We start from the raw sequence: 25,355 nt of genomic DNA, 5'->3' as shown, positions 1-25,355 counted from the left end.
TGATGATGAGCATTTTTTCATGTGTCTGTTGGCTGCATAAATGTCTTCTTTTGAAAAGTGTCTGTTCATATCCTTTGCCCACTTTTTGATGGGGTTGGTTGTTTGTTTCTTGTAAATTTGTTTAAGTTCTTTGTAGATTCTGGATATTAGCCCTTTGTCAGATGGGTAGATTGCAAAAATTTTCTCCCATTCCGTAGGTTGCCTGTTCACTCTGATGGTAGTGTCTTTTGCTGTGCGGAAGCTCTTTAATTTAATTAGATCCCATTTGTCTGTTTTGGCTTTTGTTATCATTGCTTTTGGTGTTTTAGTCATGAAGTCCTTGCCCATGCCTAGGTCCTGAATGGTATTGCCTAGGTTTTCTTCTAGGGTTTTTATGGTTTTAGGTCTAACATTTAAGTCTTTAATCCATCTTGAATTAATCTTTGTATAAGGTGTAAGGAAGGGATCCAGTTTCAGCTTCCTACCTATGGCTAGCCAGTTCTCCCAGCACCATTTATTAAATAGGGAATCCTTTCTCCATTTGTTGTTTTTGTCAGGTTTGTCAAAGATCAGATGGTTGTAGATGTGTGGTGTTATTTCTGAGGCCTCTGTTCTGTTCCATTGGTCTGTCTTTCTGTTTTGGTACCAGTACCATGCTGTTTTGGTTACAGTATCCTTGTAGTATAGTTTGAAGTCAGGTAGCATGATGCCTCCAGCTTTGTTCTTTTTGCTTAGGATTGTCTTAGAAATGTGGGGTCTTTTTTGGTTCCATAAGAACTTTAAAGTGGTTTTTTCCAATTCTGTGAAGAAAGTCATTGGTAGTTTGATGGAGATGGCATTGAATCTATAAATTATCTTGGGCAGTATGGCCATTTTCACGATATTGATTCTTCCTATTCATGAGCATGGAATATTCTTCCATTTGTTTGTGTTCTCTTTTATTTCATTGAGCAGTGGTTTGTAGTTCTCCTTGAAGAGGTCCTTCACATCCCTTGTAAGTTGAATTCCTAGATATTTTATTCTCTTGGTAGAAATTAGGAATGGGAGTTCACTCATGATTTGGCTCTCTGTTTGTCTGTTATTGGTGTATAGGAATGCTTGTGATTTTTGCACATTGATTTTGTATCTTGAGACTTTGCTAAAGTTGCATATCAGCTTAAGGAGATTTTGGGCTGAGACGATGGGATTTTCTAATACAGTCATGTCTTCTGCAAACAGGGACAATTTGACTTCCTCTTTTCCTAGTTGAATACCCTTAATTTCGTTCTCTTGCCTAATTGCCCTGGCCAGAACTTCCAACACTATGTTGAATAGGAGTGGTGAGAGAGGGCATCCCTGTCTTGCACTGGTTTTCAGAGGGAGTGCTTCCAGTTTTTGCCCATTTAGTATGATATTGGTTATGTGTTTGTCATAAATAGCTCTTATTATTTTGACATACGAGTTCCATCAATACCTAGTTTGTTGAGAGTTTTTCACACGAAGGGCTGTGGAATTTTGTCAAAGGCCTTTTCTGCATCTATTGAGATAATCATATGGTTTTTGTCATTGGTTCTGTTTATGTGATGGATTACATTTATTGATTTGCGTATGTTGAACCAGCTTTGCATCCCAGGGATGAAGCCGACTTGATCGTGGTGGATAAGCTTTTTGATGTGCTGCTGGATTCAGTTTGCCAGTACTTTATTGAGGATTTTCGCATCAATGTTCATCAGGGATATTGGTCTAAAATTCTCTTTTTTTGTTGTGTCTCTGCCAGGCTTTGGTATCAGGATGATGCTGGCCTCATAAAATTAGTTAGGGAGGATTCCTTCTTTTTCTATTGATTGGAATAGTTTCAGAAGGAATGGTACCAGCTCCTCTTTGGACCTCTAGTAGAATTTGTCTATCAATCCATCTGGTCCTGGACTTTTTTCAGTTGGTAGGCTATTAATTATTGCCTCAATTTCAGAGCCTGTTATTGGTCTATTCAAGGATTCAGCTTCTTCCTGGTTTAGTCTTGGGAGGGTGTATGTGTCCAGGAATTTATCCATTTATTCTAGATTTTCTAGTTTATTTGTGTAGAGGTGTTTATAGCATTCTCTGATGGTAGTTTGCATTTCTCTGGGATGGGTGGTGATATCCGCTTTATCATTTTTTATTGCATCTATTTGATTCTTCTCTCTTTTCTTCTGTGTTAGTCTTGCTAGCAGTCTATCAATTTTGTTGATCTTTTCAAAAAACCAGCTCCTGGATTCATTGATTTTTTGAAGGGTTTTTGTGTCTCTATCTCCTTCAGTTCTTCTCTGATCTTGGTTATTTCTTGCCTTCTGCTAGCTTTTGAATTTGTTTGCTCTTGCTTCTCTAGTTCTTTTAATTGTGATGTTAGGGTGTCAATTTTAGATCTTTCCTGCTTTCTCTTGTGGGCATTTAGTGCTACAGATTTCCCTCTACACACTGCTTTAAATGTGTCCCAGAGATTTTGGTATGTTGTGTCTTTGTTCTCATTGGTTTCAAAGAACATCTTTATTTCTGCCTTCATTTCGTTATTCACCCAGTAGTCATTCAGGAGCAGGTTGTTCAGTTTCCATGTAGTTGTGCATTTTTTGTGAGTTTCTTGAGTTCTAATTTGATTGCACTGTGGTCTGAGAGAGTTTGCTGTGATTTCTGTTCTTTTACATTTGCTGAGGGTTGCTTTATTTCCAACTATGTGGTCAATTTTAGAATAAGTGTGATGCTGTCCTGAGAAGAATGTATATTCTGTTGATTTGGGGTGGAGAGTTCTGTAGATGCCTGTTAGGTCCACTTGGTGCAGAGCTGAGTTCAAGTCCTGGATATCCTTGTTAACCTCTGTCTCATTGATCTGTCTAATACTGACAGTGGGGTGTTAAAGTCTACCATTATTATTGTGTGGGAGTCTAAGTCTCTTTGTAGGCCTCTAAGGACATGCTTTATGAATCTGGGTGTTCCTGTATTGGGTGCATATATATTTAGGATAGTTAGCTCTTCTTGTTGAATTGATCCCTTTACCATTGTGTAATGGCCTTCTTTGTCTCTTTTGAACTTTGTTGATTTAAAGTCTGTTTTAGCAGAGACTAGGATTGCAAACCCTGCTTTTTTTTTTTGCTTTCCATTTGCTTGGTAGATCTTCCTCCATCCCTTTATTTTGAGCCCATGTGTGTCTCTGCACATGAGATGGGTCTCCTGAATACAGTGCACTGATGGGTCTTGACTCTTTATCCAATTTGCCAGTCTGTGTCTTTCAACTGGGGCATTTAGCCCATTTACATTTAAGGTTAATATTGTTATGTGTGAATTTGATCCTGTCATTATGATGTTAGCTGGTTATTTTGCCCATTAATTGATGCAGTTTCTTCCTAGCATCGACGGTCTTTACAATTTAGCATGTTTTTGCAGTGGTTGGTACCAGTTGTTCCTTTCCACGTTTAGTGTTTCCTTCAGGTGCTCTTGTAAAGCAGGCCTGGTGGTGACAAAATCTTTCAGGATTTGCTTGTCTGTAAAGGATTTTATTTCTCCTTCACTTATGAAGCTTAGTTTGGCTGGATATGAAATTGTGGGTTGAAAATTTTTTCTTTAAGAATGTTGAATATTGGCCCCCACTCTCTTCTGGCTTGTAGAGTTTCTGCGAAGAGATCCGCTGTTAGTCTGATGGGCTTCTTCCCTTTGTGGGTAACCCAACCTTTCTCTCTGACTGCCCTTAACATTTTTTCCTCCATTTCTACCTTGCTGAATCTGAAAATTATGTGTCTTGGGGTTGCTCTTGTCAAGGAGTATCTTTGTGGTGTTCTCTGTATTTCCTGAATTTGAATGTTGGCCTGCCTTGCTAGATTGGGGAAGTACTCCTGGATAATATCCTGAAGAGTATTTTCCAACTTGGTTCCATTCTCCCCGTCATTTTCAGGTACAACAATCAAACATAGATTTGGTCTTTCCACATAGTCCCATATTTCTTGGAGGCTTTGTTCATTTCTTTTTACTCTTTTTTCTCTAACTTTGTCTTATCACTTTATTTCATTAATATTATCTTCAATCACTGATATCCTTTCTTCCACTTGATCCAATGGGCTATTGAAGCTTGTGCATGCATCACGAAGTTCTCCTGCCATGGTTTTCAGCTCCTTCAGGTTATTTAAGTTCTTCTCTACCCTCTTTATTCTAGTTAGCCATTTGTCTAACATTTTTTCAAGGTTTTTAGCTTCTTTGCGATAGGTTCAAATATCCTCCTTTAGCTCAGAGAAGTTTATTATTACCGACCTTCTGAAGCCTACTTCTGTCAACTCACCAAAGTCATTCTCCATCCAGCTTTGTTCCCTTGCTGGAGAGGAGCTGCGATCCTTTGTAGGAGAAGAGGCACTCTGGTTTTTAGAATTCTCAGCTTTTCTGCTCTGGTTTCTCCTCATCTTTGTGGTTTTATCTACCTTTGGTCTTTGATGTTGGTGACCTACAGATGGGGTTTTGGTGTGGATGACCTTTTTGTTGATGTTGATGCTATTCCTTTCTGTTTGTTAGTTTTCCTTCTCACAGTCAGGTCCCTCAGCTGCAGGTCTGTTGGAGTTTGCTGCAGGTCCACTCCAGACCCTGTTTGCCTGGGTATCACCAGCAGAGGCTGAAGAACAGCAAATATTGCAGAACAACAACTATTGCTGCCTGGTCCTTCCTCTGGAAGCTTCATCCCAGAGGGGCACCCACCTGTATGAGGTGTCTGTCGGCCCCTACTGGGAGGTGTCTCCCAGTTAGGCTACACAGAGTTCAGGAACCCACTTGAGGAGGCAGTCTCTCCATTCTCAGAGCTCAAACCCCATGCAGGGAGAACCACTGCTCTCTTCAGAGCTGTCAGACAGGAATGTTTAAGTCTGCAGAAGTTTCTGCTGCCTTTTGTTCTGCTATGCCCTGCCTATAGTGGTGGAGTCTATAGAGGCAGAGGCCTTGCTGAGCTGTGGTGGGCTTTGCTCAGTTTGAGCTTCCCGGCCGCTTTCTTTACCTACTCAAGCCTCAGCAATGGTGGACGCCCCTCCCTTTGCCAGGCTGCTGCCTCGCAGGTCAATCTCAAACTGCTGCGCTAGCAATGAGCAAGGCTCTGTGGGTGTGGGACCCGCTGAGCCAGGCATGGGACAGAATCTCCTGGTCTGCTGGTTGCTAAGACCATGGGAAAAGTGCAGTATTTGGGCGAGAGTGTCCCATTTTTCCAAGTACAGTTTGTTACGGCTTTCCTTGGCCAGGAAAAGGAAATCCCCAGACCCCTTGCACTTCCTGGGTGAGGCAACACCCCATCCTGCTTCGGCTTGTCCTCTGTGGGCTGAACCCACTGTCCAACCAGTCCCAGTGAGATGAACCAGGTACCTCAGTTGGAAATGCAGAAATTACCCATCTTCTGCATCAATCATGCTGGGAGCTGCAGACCAGAGCTCTTCCTATGCAGCCTCATTCTTTTAAAAAGATCAAACTGCTGAATGATAAGAGGGGTGAAAGTAACTGTTAAGATTCACATCCTCTAAAATACTCACATTCACCCACCTGGCTATAAAGAGTAATATTTGGTTTGGTTCTCTTCTTCCTCCCTCTTCCCTTTCTTTCCCATTTTTGGGAGACTCCCAGTAGATAACAGTGACAGTGCACAGGATGATCAGGGCTGGGAAATATTGGTTTCAAACAGAGAAGGAAATTTGGCAGCAATGACACCTATAGATGTGTATTATTTAGTTAGAACAGTGTGGTGCGTCTATACTGTGTTTTGGGGTGTGTGTGTGTGTGTGTGTGTGTGTGTGTATGTGGTTAAGTTCTTTGAATTATACTAACACAATTGAAATTCAGGTGATTTTTTTCTTAAACATCCAAATTTCCAGCTTCCTGTTAGAGAGATTCTCTGGCTGGACATAGTGGCTCAAGCCTGTAATCCCAGCACTTTGGGAGGCTGAGGGAGGTGGATCACTTGAGGTCAGGAGTTTGAGACCAGCCTGGCCAACATGGGGAAACCCCATCTTTACTAAAAATATTTAAAAATTTAGCCAGGCATAGTGGTGCAGGCCTGTAATCCCAGCTACTGGGGAGGCTGAGGCAGGGGAATCATTTTAACTCGGGAGGCAGAGGTTGCAGTGAGCCAAGATTGCACCATTGCACTCCAACCTGGGTGACAGAGTGAGACTCTGTCAAAAAAAAAAAAAAAAGGAAGAAAGAAAGAAAGAAAGATTGATTCTCTACAGGCCCCATCATCTGGCTGTCCCAGGAAGGCTTTGAGTTCACAGCGCTTGATTTAGGGGCCACTCTTTATTGGATGGCACCAATATTTCAGACTGTTAATATTCAGACCTCTGGGTGCTGGTGCCGAACTTCAGAGGGGTTCTATCACATATTCATCTAAAGCCCTATCAGCTCCATCTCCCTTCACCTACTTTGTTCCCCCCAACTATAAAACCAATTTCATCCTGTCCCTTCTCACCCTCTTCTGCACAATAGCCCAGTACAGAATGCTCACAGTTCAGAGATGATGTATCTTCTAACTTCTCCACCCATCTCTCCCCATAGTGACTCTAGCACTAAAAAGTCTGGGTCAAGTTACAGAAGTCATCATATCACAGCTACTCAGAAGGAAGATACTGAAGTTCCCACCAAGACCTCAGAGGCCCCACAAGGTACATTCAAGTTAGAAAAATCATTTCTTCCTCCATTTGGCTGCAGCCCTGCACCAACGCTTATGTCTTGGGAACTGAAGCTCAGTTTAGATTTCAGTCCTCACTCATCCCCCTCAACCAGTCACTCTTGCATAATGAGCAAACTAAACAGCTATTCTTAGAGACACTGATACCAACTAATCTTGTTTATAACGACCCTCTATAAATCTTTGGTTTAGGTTATTCTTCTCCCTGTCTAGAAGGATGCCGGTCTTAGTCCTGGGTCAGGACCTGACCTTCTTTAAGCAGGCTGAGCATCACTGTTCTCCATACCTGAATACAGTTCTTTCATCCTTCACTTTTTTTTATTAACCTCATCTTCTGGCTTTTTCTGACTACTTCAGTTCATTGTGGTCATTCTTCTGAATTCCTGTGGCATTTACATTTGGCATTGCCATTCAACTGAGCATTATTAATTTCATATGCTTATTTTATCTTCTCTACCAATTCAACCCTAAATTATTCTTATTGTGATGTATGAGCTCAGTAAATAGTTCATACTGAATTGAATAGATTTCCAAGAAGTACAAGCTCTAGCACCTAAAAGAGTCTCAGGGGACTTCTGCTTTTGGACATAATATATTAACAGGGATTAGGGTTTCCAGATAAAAATCCTGGAAGCCCACTGAAATTTGAATTTCAAACATACTTATACTATAAATATGGGTCATATATAGACTGAAAAAATTATTCGTTGTTGGTCTGACATTCAAATTTAACTGGCAGTCTTATTTTGTTTTGTTTTGCTAAATCTGGCAACCCCTCCGTAGTGGATTACCTGCTCATGTTAAACACACAGCTAAGCAAACAAACAAAAACTGTGAAACAATGATTTTTCAGAAATTGACAAATAGGCAGTGCAAGAGAAGTGAACAAATGAGACAATCTTTATGATTCTCCTAGCTTACTTTCTGGAGAAAGTTTCCAAGCTCCAGCACAGAAAGAGGAAACTCGAATAAAGCCTGGCATTCTCTCAGAGTTGAAGAGGCAGAGTAGAGAGTTTTGGTCAGAATTTATAGGGCAGAGTACCAGGAAGAAGACTGCAAAGGGCTCCCCTTGATTCTTCAGCTGAGTACTGAATAGTCCATGTTTGCAAAGGAACGACTCAAAGATGAGGGGTGGGGAGCAGGTGGAAAAATTTCTGGAGCTCACACAAGGCTAGGCATAATTTAAATTCTCAACAGCCAGAGTGGAAAAAGCTCTTTATACTTGATGAAAGCAGAAATTATTAAATTGGATAAAAAAGCAAGACCCAATTATATACTACAGACAAGAAACACATTTCAAATATAAATAAATAAGTAAAAAGTAAAATATTGGGAAAATGATATATCATGCTCACACTAATCATAGAAAGCTGCAGTGGCTATATAAATATAAGACAAAGTAGATTTCAGAGCCAAAAATATTAACAGAGATAACAAGGGTCATTTCATAAAAATAAAAGGAAAATCATCAAAAGGACAAAACAATTATAAATGTTTATGCACTTAATAGCAGAGCTTCAAAATACATGAAATGAAATGTGAAGGAACTGAAAGAAGACAGACAGAAATGTGAAAGAACTGAAGAAGACAGAACTGAAAGAAGGATTATAGCTGAAGATTTAAATATTCCTCTGATAATAGATTGAATAAATGGGAAGAATATCAAGAATGATATAGAAGACTTGAATAATACTATCAACCAACTTGACCTCACTGAGATTGCAAAAATTCTTCACCCAACAGCAGCAGAGAAGACATTCTTTTAAGTGTCCTAAACATTGACCAAAACATTCTCAGCCATAGAACAAGACTCAATAAATTTTAAATAATTCAAATAACAAAAAAGTATGTTATCTAACCACAATGGAATGAAATTAAAAATGGATATGAGGAAAATATTGGAAAATGATCCAAATGTTTGGAATACAAAAGTCACAATTCTAATTAATTAATTAATTAAAACCCAAACATCATAAATCAAAGAAGAAATCACAAGGGAAATTTTAAGTAGAATAAATGGAAATTAAAATACAGCATATCAAAATTTGATGTAGCTTAAGCAATAGAAAGGAAGAAATATATAGATGCTTATAACAGGAAAGAAGAAAGATCCAATCAATGACCTAAGTTTCTGCCTTAAAATATGTAAGACCTGTAATCTCAGCACTTTGGGAGGCCAAGGCAGGCAGATCACGAAGTCAGGCATTTCAGACCAGCCTGGTGGTGGTCTGAAACTGGTGAAATCCTGTCTCTACTAAAAATACAAAAATTAACTGGGCATAGTGGTGCATGCCTGTAATCCCAGCTACTCAGGAGGCTGAGGCAGGAGAATCGCTTGAAACCGGGAGGCGGAGGTTGCAGTGAGCTGAGATTGTGCCACTGCACTCCAGCCTGGGCAACAAAGCGAGACTCCGTCTCAAAAAAAAAAAAAAAAAAAAAAAAAAAAATATATATATATATATATATATATATATGAGAAAGAAAAGCAAACTGAAACAGAAGTAAATAAAAGGAAATGAAGAGTGGCAGTCAATGAAACACAATAGAAAAAAGTCCATGAAACCAAAAGTTTGTTCTTTGAGAATGTAAATAAAATTGATAAACTTTTAGTAAAACTGTCCTGGGGGGAAAAAAGAAGACACAAACTACCAATATCAGAATTGAGAGAGGTGAGATTATTACAGTTTTCCAGCTATTAAAAGAATAACTGGAATAAAAGGGAATTAAAAGAATAACTTGCTAAAAGGGAATATTACAAACAATTTTATGTATATAATAACAGTTTAGATGAAATATATAAATTCTTTGAAAGACACAAACCGGCAAAGCTCACTCAAGAGAAAATAGGTAACCTAAGTAGTCCTAGATCTAATAAATTGAATTTGTAGTTTAAAAATTTCCCACCAAAAAAAATCTCCAGTCAAAGATTACTTCACTGGTGATTTTTTTCAAACATTTAAGGAAGAAATAATACCAATTCTATCCAAGCTTCCAGAAGACATTACAAGAAAAGAAAACTGTAGACAAAGTGTGTCCAGCCCATGGGCTGCATACGGCCCAGGACGGCTTTGAGTGCAGCCCAACACAAACTCTTAAACTTCTTAAAACGTTATGAGATTGTTTTAAAGCTCATCAGGTATTGTTAGCGTTAGTGTGTTTTATGTGTGGCCCATGACAATTCTTCCAGTGTGGCCCAGGGAAGCCAAAAGATTGGACTATGCAATGATCCTCTCTTTTTTGGAATTCATGTTTAAGTCATCAAACTTATTTCCTCTATAGCTCTCTGAGCAAGTTATTGCTTTTCTCATAAGAGCAGATAAGATTTTTAGTAAAGCAGAATGGTTATGGGCATTGTTTCTGGAGTCAGACAGTCCTTAGTTTGAATCCCAAATCTGTCCTTACCTCTGATTAGCCTCACTAAAGCTCACTAAACCTCTGTCCCCTTATCTGCCAATTGGAGATAATCATGATATTTAATCCTATGGAGTGCTGTGAGGATTAACTAAAACAATGCATGTGAAGTTCTTGGCACTATGTCTGGCATGGAGGTATATGACTATGATTTGTAAATTGCAATGCTTCTGAGATGGCAGTAGAGGGAGCAGAGTCATTGGGAACTGGACTTCAGAAAATTAGCAAGATTGATATTAAACCCTTTTACAAGACAATGTTCCTGATCTGTTGGAGCTAGAGCAACCTGCACACAGATGAGTCGATGAGATTTGCACCAGGCCATCTTATCGCAATAATCCTTGCTGTCCCACTCATGTGGTACTAGCATATGCAACCAGGGAACTCAACGCATCTTTCCGCATGTGCATATTGTCTGTCCAACCTCCAACTCCAGCTCACCCCAGTTTCCTCAGAACACTTAAGAGGGGAGAGGAGAAGTATGGTGATACCACAAAACTGAAACCAGCAAATGTTTATATTCTTTGTACAAAAATTGGGAGAAGGTGGAGCTGGTTTACTTCCCTTATCAGCGGCAAGAGTGATATCTTCTCTCTTCCTCTCTCTGTTTCCCACAAAAGCAGCTCCACTGGGCAGAGTGGGAAAAGCACAATCAGAACTGATTTTGAATCCACCCTGTCTTCTGTTTACAACCGTGAACCTGCCTACCCCATCCGGCCTCTCTTCATCTCCATTTCTGCTCTGTACAGCATGGTGGCAGGGAAGCTGGAGGGTTAACCTGGTGACTGCCAAAGTTGCCCATAACTTGTTTATTATTCTATTATTAACAGCTATTGATTTAGCATTTAACCTGATCTCACTTCTTACATTATATCTTTGACTCTTCCCAGCAATTTCAGGTGGGATATAATATCCCCACTTTTATAGACAGGAAGTTTTGGGGTTAGAGAAGTTAGGTAACTTATACAACTTTGTGCCACTAGAAATTGACACACTGGAACTAGAATCTACTTTTCTGAAAGTCTTTAATCTGGGATTTTCTTCTTAGGATGATACAGCAAAAAATTAGATATAGGGCTTATCACCAGGGCAACTGGGTGGCTGTTTTAGAAAGGAGACAGGAATCTGTGGGGGCCTTTGAATTTGGAAAACCTTACAGGGGTTTCATTTTAGCATTTGGTTTGTTCTTCGTTTTACTTCAAATTTTTTTATGTCTTTGTCTCTGAGGGACTGATGAGGCCAGGGCCAGTGTAGGGTCAAGAAACTGAGGACCTGCTTATTTAGTTTTGATTCTAAAAAAGAGAAACAAATTGGACATAGAAGCACCCTTTCTTTAGATGTCTTGCTCCACTCATGAAATAGAGAAGGAAGACAGAGGTTCAAGGCAGAAGCTTTAACCAAGAAAAAAGTGTGTATTTGGGCAGAGAGTCCCTCATGATAGACATCTCTGGATAAACGAGTTACAGTTGGCAGCATATGGCAAATAGAGCAGAGGTTCTCTAAGTGTTACATGCAGATCCCTGGGAGTGGTCCCCGAGATCTTTTTAGGGCATCTGTAAGGTTAAACTATTTTTATAATAATACTAATACAGTTTTGTCTTTTCACTCTGCTGATATTTGCACCAATGGTACCAAAGCAAAGGTGGGTGAAACTGTTGGGGCCTTAGCACAAAGCAAGCAAGTAGTGCCAAATTACACTAGCAGTTGTATATTTCACCACCATGCACTTACAATAAAAATTTTAAAATGCCAATTTGACTTAAGAATGTTTTTGATGAGGCAGTAAAAATTATTAATTTTATTAAATCTCAGACCTTAAGTACATGTCTTTTTAAGATTCTTTGTGATGAAATGGAAAAGGCACATATTAAAGGATGGTGGTCATCTCGAGGAAAAGCACTTGCGTGATTGTTCGAGTTGCCAAGATGAGCCTGTCACTTCAAGGAAAACAACTGGTAGTATCTGTTGCCAATAATAAAACTGAGCTTTCAAGCAAAAATTAGAATTTGAGCTTGACTGCTTCCCAGTATTTAAAATACTTACATGATGAGATCAACATTGATATTACCTGACATGAATTTCTGAACATTGTATGAGAAAATGTGTCAGCATTTAGAAAATCTGCATACTTCAGTGGACCAGTGTTTTTCAAATGACCAGTGTCTGACATTGCAAAATAATTTGTGGGTAATAGTTTCATTCAAAATATATACAACAAAGATTTGAATGTAACAGTATACATAAAGTATATTGATAAGGTTTCAGATTTCACAATGCAACTAGCCCTTCAGAAACTACCACTCATTGAGTTTTGATGTGGTATCAAAGAAGAATAATTATTTGAAAAGGTCATTATAATACTCCCCTTTTCCAACTACATAAATGTGTGAGTCCATACTTTCTTCAAATATGTCAACCAAAATAATACTTTGCAGCAGATTAAATGCAGAAACAGATATGAGAATCCAGCTGTCTTCTCTCAAACCAGACATTAAAGAGATTTTTTAAATGCCACGCTTCTCATTAAGTTTTTCATGTTGGAAGATATATTTGTTTTTCTTAAAACATGTTTAACACAGAGTGAGGTTATTATTGTCATTTTAAAGGAATAAATTAAATACATATTTTATTTTTTTCTCAGATTTAAGTTTTAACACAGTAAATAAAAATTTCATCCAGAACACTAATACACAAACATTCCTTGGGTTTGTCAACAATTTTTAAGGGAATAGCAGTATCTTGAGAACAAAAGGTTTAAAAACTGCTGTGGAAGCCCCAAGGTAAGGCCCTGAAAAGGAGGAAGAGAACAAACTCTCTGTTTTGTACAGCAGGCACTCAACAATTGAATATGATAATGATAAGGACATGTAAAACCAGTGTGACTAGCACTATGAGGCAGGAAGTGAAAAGTGATAAATAAGTGGTCTAGATGTGCACTGTCCAACACGGCAGCCACTAGCCACACGTGGCTTGGAATGTGGCTAGTCCTAACTGACATGCCCTGTAAGTGCTAAATACACACCAGACTTCAGAGATTGAGTATGAAATAAGGAATTCAAAGTATCTTATTAATAATTTTTTATACTGATTATATGCCAAAATGTTAAGATTCTTGTATATATTGGGTTATTTACAATATTAAAATTAATTTCACCTGTGCTTTTTTCCTTTTTAATGTGGCTATGAGACAATTTGCAATTACATATGTGGCTTGCATTTTATTTCTCTTGGAGAGCACTGGTTTGGACAGGAAGTATGACAAGAATTTGGAGCAGGGAAACATTGCTGTGGGTTCAGGTCATCGGGAAGTCTTCACTGAGAACTGTAGGATTTCACTAAGTAGGTAGGCTCAGGGAGGAATATCCAGTTGAAGAAAGCATCGGTAGTGAAATATGAGGTTAATCTGGGCAGCCGAGGTGACTGTTTTGGGTCACATCATGGGCTCTTATAGGGGAGAAAAGTTTCCTGGATAGGTTGGGACCAAACTGCACAGAACTTAAAGTGCCAAGAATTTGGATTTTTTTCTTATGGGCAGTGACAGCTTCTCCAGAAGAAAATCAGACTTTGCTTAGTAGCTTATGGAATAGCCTGAAATTGGCACTTTCTCATGTAGGGTCAGAGCAGCATAAGCTCCTGGAAACTGCCCACTGAACAAGCAAGCAGTGGGGACCAGGCCTACCTAACCAGGAAATTTACAGTGATATGGAAAGTGTGACTTTGGATTGATTGACCTATTTGGGGGTGGGTGGTAAGTTTAAGCACATGATAATAATGTCACCTGGGAGAGAAGAATCCAGAGAGTGTACCTGTGTGATATTCATCAGGGGAGAGGGAGGCAGGCCTCTCACCTTGGCATATTGCTCTAAGCATGTGTATAATCAAATTGAGTGACACTTTCTACCTTTTTTTTCAGTCTGTCTGCCTTTATTTTTGTCTTTGTTTTACTATTTTTACTTTTTTAAACATTTTTATTGATTTTTTAATATATGGTGGGGTTTTACTGTGTTGCCTGGGCTGGTCTCAAACTCCTGGGCTCAAGCAGTCCTTCCACTTCAGCCTACCAAAGTGCTGGGATTACAGGTGTGAGCCACCACGCCTGGACTTGTCTTTATTGAACCCCTACTGTGAATCAAGGGATTAAGAGCTAACTACAAGGAGATGAAATGAAAAGACCACTGAGGTGGGAAGGGAAACACCTGGGCTATTATCGGGCTCCGTGGCTAACTTATTGAGTCGTCTTGGTCACCTCACTGGGTCTCTTCAGATATGAAAGAGGATTTAGCATTAGATGGGACTAAGACTTCCTCCAACCCTGTGATTCTAGAACAGGCTGATGTCACAAAGGGAGAAGAACGCACCGTAGCAACCAGGGGCAAGGCTACTCAAGGAGAGTAGGAGGAGGCTGGGCCAGGAAGGGCAGGCACTGGTGGCCTACCCAGGAGTTGGCCCAAACCTCTGGGTCAGGTCACCCTCCTCGGAGTGAGCGGACCCCGCTGGAATTGGAGCCCAGTAAGGTCTATGAGTTTGGTGTTTTGATCCTGGCTACCCATCCCTTCTATCCCAGGGGTGGCTCATCAGGCTGAGTGGAGCCTTATACTAGGGAGAGAGGAAGCTGAAGAACTGAGCTCCAGGTAAGTAACTTTGCAGCGGATCTCGGATTGTCTAAGGAAACCACTGAAGAAAATGTATACCCCACCCCTCCACTTTACCCTGGCACTCCTGAGCCACCTGCAGTTGCAAGAGCGGCTGGGAGGGATAAGAGGGAAGAGGACGCCCGGTGAAGGGGCTCCAGCCTGGCAGTTTCTGCGTGTTAGCATTTCTAGAATAAAGAGTGGGTGGGAACTGACCCAAGTAAAGTCCCAGAGACTCGAACACTGACGCACAGGAAAGCCTCAAGTGGGAGGAGAAATGCAAATCCCCTACTGACGATGGCGTCAGCGGCTTTCTCCTAGGGACTGTGAGGGGCGCTTCTGACTTTGGACTTGAGCACCGCCTGGGACCTGTGCTGAGAGAGCGCTAGGTAAGTGGCCAGACCACACCTTCTGGCTGCCTCTTGCGAGGAGGACACGCTTATTATGCAGGGTGCTCTGAAGCTTTGCTTTCGCTTGGCGTTTTGACAATTGCTTCATTTTAACCTGCCTGAAGAGGGTTATTATAGAAGGAAGCGCCCGACTCCACGACCCACAGATGCGCCCTGGCACTGGCTCTCCGCGAAAACCGCTCCGCAGGCCAGCGCCACGGTGCCCGGGCGAATCTCCCAGCGGGGGCCAGGGGAGCTGCGGCGGCTGCGGAGGTGTGTCCTCGCGGAGGCTGAAAGTGAGCCCCTCTTCACTTTCTTAAGCCAGCTTCTCTAGAGCTGTGATGTCTGACTTTAGATTAGCGTACCTGGATTTCAGAAAAAAGCTTGCATCTACGGCAGCCGGTGACTGTGGCTTTGATGGGCGCGAGTGACATTTTAGGGCAGGTCATCTCCTTTTGCAAGCTACAGGCCACAGACCCAAAGCGGCACCACCAGCTCACAGACAGTGGGACAAAATGCCCCTTTAGTGGGATCTTCTAGGGACTGCACGCAAAAAGAACAGACAGGCACTCAGTTTTCAGAAGCAAGGTAACAGTTTTCATGAGAAAGAAATATCCCCTAGAGAGTGAAAGCAAAGAAATCTGCTGGAGGATGTCTAAAGGCGTTCCCAGAGGCTGCAGTAGAAAATGTCCTAGGACTATGTATTCCTTCTTCTTCCTTTTTTCAGCTTTGAATTCAGCTCTCCGAAAGACTCAGATCTTAGTAGTGATTTTTTCCGTGTTTATTTTTATTTTTTAAATTTTCCTTTTATTTTCTTTGACACACAATTGTAAATATTTATGGAATATAGAGTGATATTTCAATAAATATGAACAATGTGTTATGATCAAAGGATATTCAGCATATCCATCACCTCAAACATTTATCATTACTTTGTGTTGTGAATGTTCAAAATCCCCTTAGCTTTTTGAAAATATACACTAAGTTATTGTTAACCATATTCATCCTAGTGTTACAGCACTAGAACTTATTCCTCCCATCTACCTGTAAGTTTTAGTTAGAAAACAGATTTTCGTCCAAATCGTAGCAGGGGTTTAACAATAGTATGATGAAAAATTGTAATGCTATTTTCAACTCATGTTCTCTGTTGTCATTAACTAAAATAGATTGATAGATATTTTATGTTGATAGTAGCATGAGAACAAATGTTCCAATTTTGTGTGGAATATATACACACCCAATATCTGGAAAGACAAATGGTTCAGGCTCAGAAAACCTCAGGTTGCCCCTTAGAAGCCTCATACATTAGGCAGGCGTCATTTCGCCTATTTGATCTTCAAGTTTTTCCTTTTTAAAGTTGACATACTACTTATATCCACCTACCCTATTCATAGCAATGTCAGGAGTGCCACTCATTCTTCATTTAACAAGCATTGATTGAGCGTTTACAATATGCCTAGAATTGTAAAGTGTAAAGGTTTTCATAAATATAAAATGATATGCAAATAAAACATTACTTCTTTTCCCGCTTGCTTTCTCTTTAGCAAAACATTGGCAACATGTTTTTCTATAAATTTTAAGTCATTTACCAGGAGCTCAGGGAAAAGGTGCTCAAAATGATTCTATTTGAAACCTGAATAATATGTATATGAAATATATGAAATTACCCTGGTGTTGTATAGGCAAAAGGAAACCTTAGCCTATCTATGAGATATGTTGAAATGTTATGGTGATTAATCATGTAAAAGGGGGTTTGGTGTTTTTACTTGACTTAGAATTGCTGAGAAAACAACCAAAAATTTGACTTTCAAAAACATAAAATGCTGTAATTTCAAGGAGGCAGTGTCATACTAATTTCTCTGAGTTAGGAAATATGTCTACACCTTCAATTAAATTGGCCAGAGTAGGGTTACAAGGGGGAAATGCGTACTTTTGTTTTATGACAGGCTGCCAAATAGGTATCAAGTGTGGTTTCTTACTCCTTAAGTAACTTGAGGGTTTAACCACTATCAGATGTTTCTCAGAGACAAAAAGACTACATCCTTTAAGAGCTTTGCCCACCTATAGTGGATCCTCACAGAGAGAAACAAAACACATTCACTGGTTCAGAAATATTTTTAATTTAAAAAACTGGAGCCTACGAAAATGCATACATAAAATTCTTCATGAAGCTAAGACAAAATCGGACTAGAAGTCAGGAACATAAAGCTGACTCTAGAAGCCAGACAAATCTGAAATAAAGAAGAAAGAAATTTGGCAATTTCATATAAAAGAAGCTTCTTGGGGGGTTGTTCCTCAAATATAAAGTCTTAGAGGGTTTCAGGAGGTATAGTAAATGTCAAATATGTTTGCCTTCAAGTTGCTCCAAGTGTTGAGGGGACAAGAGATAGGGAAAGAGCTTGTTGATAATAGAAATCCACGTAGGCAGCTGTGGGCAGGATGTGGGGTGTTTGGGGGAGTGGGAGTGAAAGCTTTCTGGAGCAGGTGGAACAGGAGTTCATTTTAGAGCAAGGAAGGCTGTAGTTTAGGGACACAGAAAGAAGGCTGCTCCCTTCATTAGGGTTGAATTATGAAAAAAAACCATACTGAAATTTTTGTATCCTTGGATATATTGGAATTCAGTCACAACATTGACTAATTCTAAGGAAAGAAGAAAATATGTACTAGGGCTATGAACAATATTTTAAAACTCTAATTGTACCCCTTCTTTTATAGCATGTCTCAGTGGAATCAAGTCCAACAGTTAGAAATCAAGTTTTTGGAGCAGGTGGATCAATTCTATGATGACAACTTTCCCATGGAAATTCGGCATCTGTTGGCCCAGTGGATTGAAAATCAAGACTGGTAGGATCAAACATATTTTCCCTAGAAGTTGATGCACAAATGTCTGATGCTCTATCCATGTGAATTTATTTTATGGTCCACTTTTGACTCAGTAGATGCATTCTTTTCAGGTAAAGAACTTTCTCAAGGATTTGAAAAGCCTTCCCAAAGAAGGGGAATAATTGTCATTTCTGGTTCCATTCATTGTAAATGAAAACTTAATGATTCTAGTGCTTCTTTTCTCTGTAAACAAAAACCCAAATAATTTTTCATGTATTAAAAAAGAAACAAATCAATTGATTGTCAGTTCTTTATCACAGACTCAATGTAAATCAGTATTTTTTTCTCAGTAAGATTTATACTCTTCAAAGCTCTATTCATCTTATACCATTTAATTTTTTTGGCCATCTTTTTTATTGTGGTAAAATACACATAACATAAAATTTACCATTGTTTTTGGTGTACTGTTCAGTGGCATTACATATATTCACATTATTATGCAACCATCACCACTATCCATCTGCAGAACTTTTTCATCTTTCCAAACTGAAACTCTGTACTCTTTAAACAGTAACTCCCTAGTCCTCCACCCCCAACCCCTGGCAATCACCATTCTATTTTCTGTCTCTGTGAATTTGACTACTCTAGGTACTTTAGATAATTGGAATCGCACAATATTTGTCCTTTTGTAACTGACTTATTTTGCTTAGTGTAATGTTTTCAAAATTCATTCATGTTTAACAGCTATCGTATCAGAATATTCTTCCTTTTTGAAGCTCAATAATATTCCATTGTTTGTATATATCACATTTTGTTTTATAAATGTATCTGTCAATGGACATTTGGGTTGTTTAAACATTTTGGCTATTGTTAATAACTCTGCTAGGAACATTGGTATGCAAATATCTGTTTGAGTCCCTGCTTTTAATTCTTTTGGGTATATACCCAGATGTGGAATTGCTGGATCATATGGCAATTTTATGTTTAATATTTTGGGTAACTGTCATATAGTTTTCCACAGTGATTGACCATTTTTCCTTCCCACCAGCATTGCACAATTTCTCTGTATCCTCACCAACACTCATTTTCTGTTTTTTCTTTTCCTTTTTATAATAGCCACCCTAATGGGTATGAAGTGGTATCTTACTCTGATTTTACTTGAAATTCCTTAATGATTAGTGATGTTGAGCATCTCTTCATGTTTACAATTTAGTTTTTTAAAACTTTTAAAGGCTTATCACCGTGTAATAGGTTTATTGTTTTAAAGTTAATATGGTAAAAAAGTAGACATTTTACCAAGTTGTTTTCTGTTGTGTAATAATCCTTTTTTTTTTAGGGAGGCAGCTTCTAACAATGAAACCATGGCAACGATTCTTCTTCAAAACTTGTTAATACAACTGGATGAACAGTTAGGTCGTGTTTCCAAAGAGAAAAACCTACTCTTGATACACAATCTAAAAAGAATTAGGAAGGTCCTTCAGGTGAGAATGCATTCTACTTTTCCAAAATATTTGGATATATGAGTCTTAAAGTTAGTTAAAAATTAAATGTATACCCTTATATTATTTTCAAATGAAATTTTGGGGAAAATTGGGTTATCTTACCGCTTACAAATTTTGTGTTCAATTTTATTACCCAATATTTTTCATGAAATGTTGAAAATGAAATACACTAAAAGTATAGTGCATAAAATACATTACAAGTGTGTTGCATGTGGGACTTGCATGTGTCTTGTTTACTAGCTATGATCCAGTTCAACAACACTGACCAGACCACAGTTTCATGGCTTTCCAGCAGCCCTCCCTTGCCTTTGTCTTTTACATAACAAGTTAGAGTTAGTATTGTTCTCATTCCTAAATGAGAGCATCATGAGTGAATGTATTCTTCCAGATTTGGTTCGGATCTCACCCTCCTTTAAAAGTGTTGTTTGGTACTCTCTGGTTCACCCAGGCAGAGCCCATCTCTGTGTGTTTCCTCAGCACCAGAACACATCGGTACTGTGGCATTTAGTATATTCAATATTATTGCTATTTCTATGTGTTTGACTTCTCTCTCTATCATGAGTTCCTTGAGGCAAGGACTTTAGTGTTCAACTTTGAATTTGCAGCACCCAGCATAAGTCTGGACTTGTGGTAGATGTGCAATGTTTACTGATTAAGGGGTGAGTAAATGAAGTAAGCGAATCAGGGATCTAAAGAATTAAAAGCAAGCTAATATGGAGCCTAACCCAGGTGTTCTAATGTAATAAACCCTGACCATGGACTGCTATAATATTTACTGAGTGCCTATACAACGTATTAGATAACAGAAAAAGTGCTTTGTGCCATTTTTCACGGAGACATTTTTAGAATCCAAAACCTACAATTAACACATTTTTAGAACATTTTAGCTAGACAATAACAGAAATGTTCTTGACATTACATTTGTGAGAAGGACAAATATATTGTTTTTCCTATCGTTGTTTGGATTGCGCTGAGCTATCTTTGACCTTGTAATCCCCTGTAACTCGGCAAGACACTTGACTAAAAACAGGACAACAGCATATTGCGGACAAAACAGGATTTTTGGCAGCATACAGCAATCTGTCTTTTATGGAGACAAATCATTTAACAGTGGCTTTATTAGCTTAGTGCTCTAATCTATAAATCTAAAATGGGGATTGGCATGCCATGGCCCACAAGTCAAAAGGCCACTGCCCGTTTTCATATGGCCCATGACTAAGCATGATTTTTATATTTTTAAGTGATTGGAAAAGAATAAAAATAAAATAGATCATAAAATTTAAAATAATATTTCTGACACATGAAAATTATATAAAATTCAAATTTCTGTGTTTTATTGAAACACAGCCACACTCATTGGTTTACGTATTATTTATGATTGCTTTTACACTACAATGGCAGAAGTTGTGATAGAGACAGCATGACCTACACAGCCTAAAATAAAAATATGTGTGCATATTATATATGTGTGTATATATATGTCTCATATTTACATATGATATATATGTATATCACATATATCTGGCCTTTTATAGGAAAGTTTGCTAACTCTTAGCCTACTAGTAAAGAGTCTATAGGTCACCTTGCTAGATAAGCACAGATGGGGAAAATATTAATAGATGATGCATGGTCTTTGGAACCAAGAAGATCTGTGTTAAGAATCTGACCCTCAAATGTGGCTTTGAGCAAATCACTTAATCTTCTGACCTGTATCTTTTAATATAAACAAAGATAATTATTATCTACCTTTTGGAATTGTGAGAAGGCTGGAGCTTTTCTTCTGGCAAAAAGTAGGCATTCAATAAATGATTCTTATTGTTGGTAGGGAAAATAGCAGGATTTTCTCAGTGTAAATCAGGGGTAAGAAAACAGCCCATCTTTTGTGTTGGGCAGGAGGATAAGATTGTGAGGGAGGCTTCTCCTCTGGCCAGTTGTATCGGACAAGTCTTGTTAAACCATCACTTCTATTTCACGAAGCCACTGCTCAAAAACCTGCAGTTACCCCCAGTCACGCTTCAGCTCAAGCACAAACTCATCTGCGTGTGTCATTGGCCCTCTAGCATCTTTCCTCTTTAGACCTTTCCCAACAATCTTCCTTGAGCTCCTCCACATCCCTACCTCAGAAAAATAGATCTACTACTTGTTCCTGAACACGTCACGTACACTCTTGAATGACTCAGCCTTGTCCATGACAGTCCCATGGCCAGGAATGCTCTTCCATCCCTCTTCCACCAGTCTAGTTCCCATCCATCCCTAAAGAATCTATGTAGGTTCCAGTGCAACAAGAAAACCTTCACCGTATGCTTTAGTCTGTGTTCTCATCCTCCAGCCCTCCAGCAACAACTACAAGGTAAGCAGCATCTCCTTGTGTCCCTTTTACCCTCAAGGACCTTATGACCTGGTTTGACACACATGTGTTGCATATTTACATATTGTTTATGATTGCTTTTACACTACAATGGCAGAAGTTGTGATAGAGCATGACCTGCACAGCCTAAAATAAAAATATGTGTGCATATTATATATGTGTGTGTATATATATGTCTCATATATATATGTGTTGCATGTGTGTCAAATAGGTCACAAGATCCTTGAGGGTAAAAGGCTGATCTCCTTTTCTGACCCCCCTCCCTCACCCTCAGTACTCAATATGGTTCTAGTGCACACTAGGAATTCAAAAAACAATTTGGTGAATTAAGACATTTGAGTTGAAAAAAACACTTGCTCTTTCTCGTGCTTCCATATATATCAATTTATAAACTGTGCTTGTTGGGCATTTGTATTAACAACACAGAAGCTAGTAGTAAAAATCATTGTCAGCTATGGTTTCACACCTAAACAAACCTGCATTTTATGCTTCATTTTAACCTACTATACTCCCATTAAGTTGTGTGTGTTTTTTTGCGGGGAGGGGTGGTATGATGAGTCTTTTTTAAAAAATAGGATCCTCTCTTCCCTACAAAAAAGAAAAAAAATTCCCTATCAAAAGGCTGTTGACGCTGTGCTTATCTGATTTAAATATTTTCATCCTCTGGGATTTTAAATACAAACCATCTTGACAATTACAGCAAAAAGGAGTGAACAATATGATACCTGGGGAACTAAGGGATGTATAAGGTAGGTTTATTTTGGTTCTTTATAGAACAGCTGAGATCTCTAGTTTCAGTATTTTATTATTTATATTACACCTACTTCCAATAACAGTTTGGAATGGCTTGTTACAAAGGACAAAACAAAACCACTTTCCCGATGGCAAATTCAAGAAGCTCCAAGGTGGAAGCAATAAACACCATCATTCAGCAGCCCTTGGCCTATTTAAGGGGAGGCAGACTCACATCCAGGAGCAAGGGTTACTTGAATCCTGGCCCTGCCACTTGCAACGTGGCCCTGAGTAAGATATTCACACACTCTGGCCTCGGTTTCCTCAGCAGTGTAAGGGGCAATCACACTGGTACTTTCCCCACAGAAATGTTAGGAGTATGGAGATGATTGATTCTAAAACATGCAGCAAGGACCATAGTCTTTTGCTAAAGGTTTGCTAAAAATAAATATCTGCCCCAGATAATTCAAGAATGCTTTGCTTTAAAAAATTAATGGACCTTAAAAAATTAATGCAGTTTATTTTTAAGAGTAGTTTTAGGTTTACAGAAAAATTGAGGAGAAAGTGAAGTTCTCATATACTTCCTTCCCAGCTCCACATCCTAGTTTCACCTACTATTCGTGTCTTGCATTGGTAGCATACATTTGTGACAGTTGATGAACTAATATTGATACATTATTATTAACTTACATTTCAAGACTACATTAGGATTCACTCATTGTGTTGTATAATTTTATGGGTTTTGACAATACATAATGTCATATATCTACCATTACAATGTCATACTAGAGAGTTTCATGGCCCCTGAAAATCTCCTGTCCTCCACAATATTCATCCCTCCCTCCCTTCCCACAGAACCCCTGAACACTACCGATCTTTTTACTTTCTAGATTTTTCTCCCATGTGATAATTCTTTTTTTATTGATATACAATACTTTACATATTTATGGGGTACGTGAAATATTTTATTCCATGCATAGAATGTGTAATGATTAAGTCAGGGTATTTGGAGTATCCATCATCTTTAGAATTTATCACTTCTATGTTGGAAACATTTCAAGTTCATTCTTCTAGCTACTCTAAAATATACATCACATTGTTGTTAACTATATTAACCCTGCTATAGAATGTTAGAACTTAATCCTTCTATTTAACTGTATGTTTGTACCCATTAACCAGGCTCTTTTCATCTCCCTCCATCCACCCACCCTTCCCAGCCTCTGGTATCTATAGTCTACTCTTTACCTCCATGAGATCCACTTCTTTAGCTCCCACATATGAGTGAGAACATGCGATATTTGTCTTTCTGTGCCTGGCTTATTTTATTTAACATAATGACATCTGGTACGATCCGTGTTGCTGCAAATGACATGATTTTATTCTTTTTATGGCCAAATAGTATTCTGTGTGTATGTGTGTGTGTGTGTGTGTGTGTGTGTGTGTATATATATATAATATTTTCTTTATCCATTCTTCCGTCAGTGGACACTTAGGTTGATTCCAAATCTTTGTTATTGTGAATAGTGCTGCAATAAACATGCAAGTGCAGGCATCTCTTTCATATTCTAATTTTTTTCCTTTGGATAAATACCTAGTAGTGGGATTGCTGGAGCCTATAGTAGTTCTATTTTTAGTTTTTTGGACATTTCCATACTGGTTGTATTAATTTACATTCCTACCAACAGTGTACAGACTTCCTTTTTCTCTGGATTGTCACCAGCATGTTATTTTTTGTCTTTTTAAAAATAGCCATTCTAGGCTGGGCATGGTAGCTCACACCTGTAATTCCAGTACTGAGGTCAGGAGTTCAAGACCAGCCTGGCCATCAAGGCGAAACCCTGTCTCTACTAACAATACAAAAATTAGCCAGATGTGATGATACGTGCCTGTAATCCCAGCTACTCAGGAGGCTGAGGCAGGAGAATTGCTTGAACCCGGGAGATGGAGGCTGCAGTGAGCCAAGATAGTGCCACTGCACTCCAGCCTGGACAACACATCAAGACTCTGTCTCAAAAAATATATATATATATATCATATATATACATACACATGTATGTATAAAATAACCATTTTAACGGGGGTAAGATGATATCTTATTGTGGTTTCAATTTGCATTTTCCTGATTAGTGATGTTGAGCATTTTTTCTTATATCTGTTGACTATTTGTATGTCTTTTAAATTTTTTAATTCTTTTTATTTTTATTTCAGTAGTTTTTGGGGTACAGGTGGTTTTTGGTTACATGGATAAGTTCTTTAGTGGTGATTTCTGAAATTTTAGTGCACCTGTCACCCGAGCAGTGTACACTGCACTCAATATGTAGTCTTTTATCCCTCACCCGCCTCCCAACCTTCCCCTACCAGTCCCCAAAGTCTGTTATATCATTCTTATGCCTTTGCATCCTCATAGCTTAGCTCCCACTTGTGAGAACATATGATATTTGGTTTTCCATTTATGAGTTACTTCACTTAGAATAATGCCCTCCAGTTTTATCCAGGTTGCTGCAAAAGACATTATTTCATTCCTTTTTATGGCTGAGTAGTATTCTATGGTGTATATATACCATATTTTCTTTATCTACTCATTGGTTGATGGACACTTAGGTTGGTTCCTTATCTTTGCAATTGCAAATTGTACTGCTATAAACATGGCTGTGCATGTGTATTTTTTATATAATGATTTCTTTTCCTTTGGGTAGATACCCAGTAGTGGGATTTCTGGATTAAATAGTAGTTCTACTTTTCTTTGAGGAATCTCCATACTGTTTTCCATAGCGGTTGTACTAGTTTACATTCCCATCAGCAGTCTAACAGTGTTCCCTTTTCACTACATCCATGCCAGCATCTATTAGACTTTTTAGTTATGGTCAT

At 38.8% G+C, this 25,355-nt stretch overlaps 1 protein-coding gene across 1 annotated transcript in view; it reads left to right on the top strand.

The window, feature by feature from the left end:
• STAT4 (signal transducer and activator of transcription 4) overlaps positions 1–25,355 on the top strand; it is a 150,092-nt gene that overhangs the window by 10,417 nt on the left and 114,320 nt on the right. The window contains exons 3-4 of the mRNA XM_030803606.1: positions 17,778–17,906; positions 19,222–19,366. Coding sequence (XP_030659466.1) covers positions 17,778–17,906; positions 19,222–19,366 — 274 coding nt within the window. The remainder of the gene's footprint in view (positions 1–17,777; positions 17,907–19,221; positions 19,367–25,355) is intronic.

This window comes from Nomascus leucogenys, chromosome 22a (assembly GCF_006542625.1).
Source record: "Nomascus leucogenys isolate Asia chromosome 22a, Asia_NLE_v1, whole genome shotgun sequence".
In the NCBI taxonomy this organism is placed as follows: Eukaryota; Metazoa; Chordata; class Mammalia; order Primates; family Hylobatidae; genus Nomascus; species Nomascus leucogenys.
The sequence above is the reverse complement of the archived record's forward strand: the minus strand, read 5'-3'. Positions and strand labels throughout refer to the sequence as shown.